The sequence below is a fragment of the Asparagus officinalis genome, chromosome 1, assembly GCF_001876935.1.
Source record: "Asparagus officinalis chromosome 1, Aspof.V1, whole genome shotgun sequence".
In the NCBI taxonomy this organism is placed as follows: domain Eukaryota; kingdom Viridiplantae; phylum Streptophyta; class Magnoliopsida; order Asparagales; family Asparagaceae; genus Asparagus; species Asparagus officinalis.
The window spans coordinates 102,589,398-102,595,486 of NC_033794.1; the positions used below are offsets into that span (position 1 = coordinate 102,589,398).

Sequence of the window (6,089 nt, forward strand, 5' to 3'; positions counted from 1 at the left end):
GAAGAGAAAGTGCCTTTTTGGGAGAGAAAAAGTATTTTGAGGCTGACCTTTTCTTGAGAAGAAAAGCAAGGAGCCTATTTGAGGGTTTAGATTGTGAGAGTTGTAAACCCATTTGTATTCTTTTTTTCTCTAATAGTTGATCCCCCCTCCTTGCCCCGTGGACGTAGGCAGTTTGCCGAACCACGTAAAATTGGTTGTTTGAGTTTGGTAGGCAGTTTGCCGAACCACGTAAAATTGGTTGTTTGAGTTTGTGGCCATTGTAATAGTTTTTAGGATCTCTCGACGCGCAGTCCTAGAGCTGACGAGAGGAAGAGCAAATATCCCACTTTGATGGGATATTAGGCTTTCAGATTCTTGTTCCCTTTGAGAAACAAGAATTCTTATCGATCTTTCTCTCTTATTGTGCACCAGAAACTCTGCCAAAATTTTCGCCGCGCGCAACAATTAAGTTCATCTTTGAGATGCAATTATGATAGATCAACAACTGCAACACTAGAAATTATCATCTTATTATGGACATATGCATCAAGGATAAAAATCATGGGTGAGAGAGGGTTACCTTGCTTTAAACCCCTAGAACAATTAAAAGTTTTTGAAGGAGAACCGTTCATCAAAATAAAAGGCTTGCAGGAGTGAAGAACTTCTCCTATCCACTGACATCACTTTGGCCCAAAGCGCCTAGCTTCAAGCATCTCAAGAATGAAACACCAGCTAACACAATTAAAAGTATTTATGAAGTCAATTTTGATCATGTAAATTTTCTTGCGTTTAGAAGAACACAAGTGAAGAAACTCATGAGCAATAGCACATGAATCTAGGGTTAATTTATCACTTTGGAAGGTAAATTGAGAAGGGTCAACTAGAGAAGATAGAATGAGAGCAAGCCTGTTAGCAAAAACCACAATGCAAAATTTAAAGAGACTATATAAAAGACTTACTAGAACCTAGTCATTTTTTTTTACTCATTTTCTCTTTTCACTCGAGACGTATCTAGTACAATCCTATTAGGACTGTAACGAAATCTGATTAGTGAAACATAGAAAGAAAAGAAAGAACACAAGATAAAATGGTGTAGTCAATAAATTAGGGTTTTATTCTTCAAAAGCTGATTTCCTACAATGATAAAAGAGTCTTTTATAGACTAAAAAAATAAAATAAAGAGATAAAAATAATATTTTTTAATCAAAAAGATAAAAATAATATCCTGAATCAAAAATAGAAAAATAATAAAAACTAGAAAGCATCCTTCTACTAGAAATAAAATTATATATCCATATTAAATATCAGCCAAAATAGAATCCGGTTGACCCTCCGAATTGAGCTGCCAACAATTGAAATAAAATCTTTGATTGCAATTCTGATCCTAATAATTTTTTGTGAGAGCTTCGAAATGACTAGTCTTTTGTACAATTACGATAAATTCGAAGTCCCATGGAGTTTGACTTTTATAGGGTAAAACTGGTCCATGTAGGCTAAGGCCACCTTGAGGGGCTACATATGAATTACAACCATCCGTTGTACAACAGATCATAGTGATTGAAATTAATGATCCCTACACTATTTTTTTTTACAGTGGTGTAGTCAAGTTTCCTTTTTTTTGTTTCGAGTCTTGCTATGCAACGAAGTATTTAAGAATGGTAATTGGATTTAGTTAAAAAAAATCTTTGACTTTGGCACAATAAATTTGGCGGCAACTAGTGTTGCAATGTCAGGATGTAAAACAGATATGGATATTCGCAGATATATTTGTATCTATAACATTTGGATGCATATACAAGCATGAATATATAAGTGAAAATTTTGGATCCTTATCCAAATATTTGAATACACGTATACATCATATAGTTGAAATTGATTATGATAATCTAAAGATATAATCTTAACTTTTCTGATATGTCCAATACATTATTGGATTCTTTTTTGAGATTGTTATATTCAAATACTCTTGTTTCATTTATTGCTCCACCTAGATGTAAGTCGCGTTGGAGAAACTAGGCATAATGTCAATCTGCTGTGCTTTCCCATGAGATTGTTATGTATATGATTTTATTATCAGTTTTCTGTATTTAGTCTCGCCGACTCTCATGTAAGTTGCGAAAAATTCTTCAATGTGAATGAGAGAAGAAGGATGCATACATCATGTAAGTTGCGAAAAATTATTCATTGCGAAAAATTCTTCAATCTGATATCTTTGTTGCTAAAATTCTATTTTGAGATCAAAATAAAGTAAGGTTGTGTCTTATTATCCCTCCTTTATATTGTAGACAGTTAAAATATATTTTTAACCCAGGGCAAAGTTCAGTTTGGATCCAAGAAGTGGCACTACCACATATTTGCTCTAACGCAACGGTTCAAAACCGTTGCGTTAGCCATGGAACCGTCGCCCTTGAGCAAGCGCGACGGTTCTCAAACCGCCTCATATGTTGCCGTTGCCCTACCTCTACCGTAACGGTTTTGAACTCTATTGCGACGGTTTTTTGAACCGTTGCCCCCGCATCTAACGCAACGGTTTTAAAAGGCAAGCGGTTTTTAAGCCATTGCAACGGTTTTGATTGAGCTATTGCGACGGTTTTTAAGCTATTGCAGCGGTTTTGATTAAGCTATTGCGACGGTTTTCAAGCTACTGCAGCGGTTTTTTTGGATATTACAACGGTTTTAAAAGACCTAACGCAACGGTTTTAGTAGGCTAAAGCTATGGTTTTGATAGAGCTACGGCAACAGTTGAAGCTATTGCAACAGTTTTAAAAGACCTAACGCAACGGTTTTAGTAGGCTATAAGTATGGTTTTGATAAAGCTACGGCGACAGTTGGAGCTATTGTAACAGTTTTAAAAGACCTAACGCAACAGTTTGGATCGAGCTATCGCAGCGGTTTGGATCGAGCTATCGCAACGGTTTTGATCGAGCTATCGCAACGGTTTTAATCGAGCTATTGCAACTGCTCAATCGAAGCTGTTCTTGGTTTCCTACGTCAAAATAATTATAGTATTCAATTACCTGGACAATCTTTTTAAGAACATGGCCAAGTCAAATTTTAATACACAATATAAAAGTGATTATGTTGAGCATAATCAACCATAATGATAAGTGCCAACATACATCAGTATAGTATAAAAACTACAAAGTATTAAATCCACACTACCAACATTTCAACTCAGAAAATATCGTACCGAACTAACATTCAAACAATGTACATCAACATTTGATTACAAAACATGAAACTTCTCGGTCAAAGACTATATTCTCTATTTGTTTCCAAAAACTTGTTCCTCAATGTCAAATACTCACTAGGAACCTGTCAGTATCAATCTCAATCTTGGCTTTCATCAATTTCGGTTCAAAAGATTCATATATCAAAGCCATCTTGACCGCATTCTCCTATTTAAGTCTTTATATCCCCTGCAAAAAATAAAGAAACGTATCAAATATCATGTTAGCAACAAACTGAAAAGGTAATTTTTTAAACTAACCATTACAAGGAAAAAAAAGCTCAAGTAACATTGGTAAATAAGGAGACAATTGATCCTCAGATGGCTACAGTTTCTCTTTTATATTAAAAAAGAGAGAGAAAATCACTCACCTACATCAAAACCTCTTTTGATTTTTTCAGCCAGCTAAATTCTAAATTTTGACGAGATCTGCAATTATAGCCTAGCAAAATATCTGGGGGCGGCAGATGACAGAATCTTTGAGGAAAAAAGGGGCAAAAACTCAGAGAATATCATGTAACAAGAACTTGATTAAATAATTTATGTCTATATGGTATGATTAAAATGTGGACCATGTATCGGTGGAAGTGATCATCAGCAACATCTCCAGTGCTCCCATCCTTGATATTTCCTGATAAAACACCAAAATTTAAGGGAACAAGATTATGAAAGAAGTAATGCACGCGACGGGTTTTTATTTATTTATTTTATTTTTTGAGGGGGGTTACAATAGAATAAAATTACTGTTTGTATTATTGAATGCTTCCAGGTCTTGGTCAGCAAAGGAATATTCGAAATATAATAGATTATGCAAAAATTAATGTTAATAAAATTTTACCTGGCATGTGAGTAAAGACGTCCCAATTGTTCAGACTTTTGTTGCCTTCTAGATATCCACCTTCAATCTGGGAAAAAAACAAAATAACTAGGTGAGCACTCCTGAAAATTAATATCTTCGAATACTTTTCGAATACAAACGTTTGTATACGAGGTTGTAGCAGGATGTGTCTGTAAATTGATATCCCAAAGCCATCCTGGAATTTATATGGACTGCCAAATGTATGCTAAAAAAAGCACTTGAAGTGTTTAATTAATTTGTGGCTAATAAAATAAGTAATATCATTCTGTTGTAAACAAATCCGTGCTCAAAAGTTTCTCATACATGAAGTCACACCCGTAGGTATTTTGAGCAACTTTGGCAACTTTAACGATGCATCGCGGGTAGAAAACCTCCAGCTCATTCTTATCAAAGAAAATGCGGTGCACAAAACCCGCTCGCAAAGAAATTATTAACTTTATTTTCTGAAAAGAAAAGTACTGCAGGTTTGATCAGAAAGTGTGAAGTTGTATCTCTCCATTCCGTATACTTCACAGTTTGTATGACAAAAAAAAGTGTTCTCGTGATGATTCTTACCTGATAGCATGAAGTTGCAGTGCCGAAGAGAAATGAAGAAGGGAAATCACTTCGATCCAGGCCAGTAGCCAGAGATATGAGCTCAAAAAGCAAACCAAATGCGAAAACCTTCTTCAACTCCATATTTCAAAACCCACCCTTTAATTTGTGCAGCTCCTAAATCTTTGTTAAGTTATCCTGCAGGCACTTTATATCTTCTATGTTATTTCGAGCTTAATGCAGTGAGGTTTATATAGAGATTAGGGGTGGATATTGTTGAAGGAAAAATCAAGTATCACACGAAAGTTAATATGTCATGCGTTGCTTGTTGAATGTGTTAAGAATTCACAGGCTAGTGACAGTGAACTCAGAATTTTGTACATTTTGTCGAAGGTAATGTTTAAAGTTACAGTAAAAGGGAAATCAGTAGACGATCGATTAATAAAAGCAAAAGATGGAAACTGGTGGTAATGAGAAGCTGCATAGTTTGGTCCATACGTGTCATTATCAGGCCTTGTCATAAGACTCTGTATGTGTTTAAGCCATTGAATAATAACATGCAGTTTTAGCAATATGTATGAATGATCTTTAATTACATTGAAATTTTCATGGTAATGATACGGAATATTTCTTCAATGCCACGTATTGGCGTGGGAAATGCAAAGGATAAGGGCGGTGATCAGAAGTGGCTTAATTCAGACGTTTCCTCATGATGATTTTTGATGGATCTTGTGAAATTCTGCAGATTCAGGGAACTTCAATTCACACAAAAATTTTTCATCCGAAAAACTTTTCGTTACTGTTCATCCGAACAAAAATTTTTACTGTTCATCCGAACCCAAAAAATTTGAATCTTTAACCAGAGATTTAAGATCAAAAACCCAATAAAACTTAAATCCCTAAGAATTAATCAAGGTGGCTCTGATACCACTTGTTAGATCTACATCAAAACTTGAGATCTAAAACCATATAGCCATGATTAATTCAAAGAGATTAACAATAATCAAAAGAGCGGAAGCTTATACCTGAATCCATAGATCTAAAACCATATAGTCATGATTAATTCAAAGAGATTAACAAAATCAAAAGAGAGCGGAAGCTTATACCTGAATCCATGGATGAAATCTTGATTTGGGTTTTTGATGATCTTCTAACCTTAGGGTTCCTCTAAAATCCGAATTTCTCTCTTAGATGGGGGTGAAGAGAATTAGAGAATGTAACCCTAGGTTAGGGACCATAACCCCTTATTTATAGATGTTGTACTTTTGTAATTTAGCCCCTCAATAAATTACAATTACAACCTGGTATCTGCACATATGACCCCATGATCATTTAAATACCAAATTAACCCAACTTAATTGATCACTTTAGTGGGTTATCCTGAAAGATAGCAATACACATTGTTTAATCATATGTGCCCACAAATAGATTTATTAGATTAAATCCAACAAGTTGTAGTAAACCTCCATCAATGTTTTCTTTATTAGA

At 34.8% G+C, this 6,089-nt stretch overlaps 1 protein-coding gene across 3 annotated transcripts; it reads right to left on the bottom strand.

The window, feature by feature from the left end:
• Positions 3,044–5,186, bottom strand: LOC109828819 (beta-glucosidase 18-like). 3 transcript variants are annotated; one of them, XM_020395764.1, is made up of 5 exons: positions 4,623–5,186; positions 4,047–4,113; positions 3,781–3,839; positions 3,580–3,685; positions 3,044–3,398 (listed from the first exon to the last, which is right to left on the bottom strand). In XM_020395764.1, exons 1-4 carry the CDS (start codon positions 4,743–4,745, stop codon positions 3,644–3,646), a joined length of 291 nt encoding a protein of 96 aa, XP_020251353.1. In that variant the 5' UTR covers positions 4,746–5,186; the 3' UTR covers positions 3,044–3,398; positions 3,580–3,643. The 3 variants fall into 3 exon arrangements, 2 of the variants coding, with proteins under 2 accessions (XP_020251353.1, XP_020251352.1); XR_002243857.1 differs by having other exon boundaries at positions 3,580–3,839; positions 4,047–4,510; XM_020395763.1 differs by having other exon boundaries at positions 3,580–3,839.

What these genes read in the sequence shown, in the direction of transcription:
- LOC109828819 (XM_020395763.1), bottom strand. Translation starts at nt 4,745, where the DNA reads ATGGAGTTGAAGAAGGTTTTCGCATTTGGTTTGCTTTTTGAGCTCATA. An exon ending in CTGCAACTTCATGCTATCAG is followed by an intron (nt 4,114 to 4,622) that starts GTAAGAATCATC and finishes TTTTTTTCCCAG; the next exon opens with ATTGAAGGTGGATATCTAGA. An exon ending in CGTCTTTACTCACATGCCAG is followed by an intron (nt 3,840 to 4,046) that starts GTAAAATTTTAT and finishes GTGTTTTATCAG; the next exon opens with GAAATATCAAGGATGGGAGC.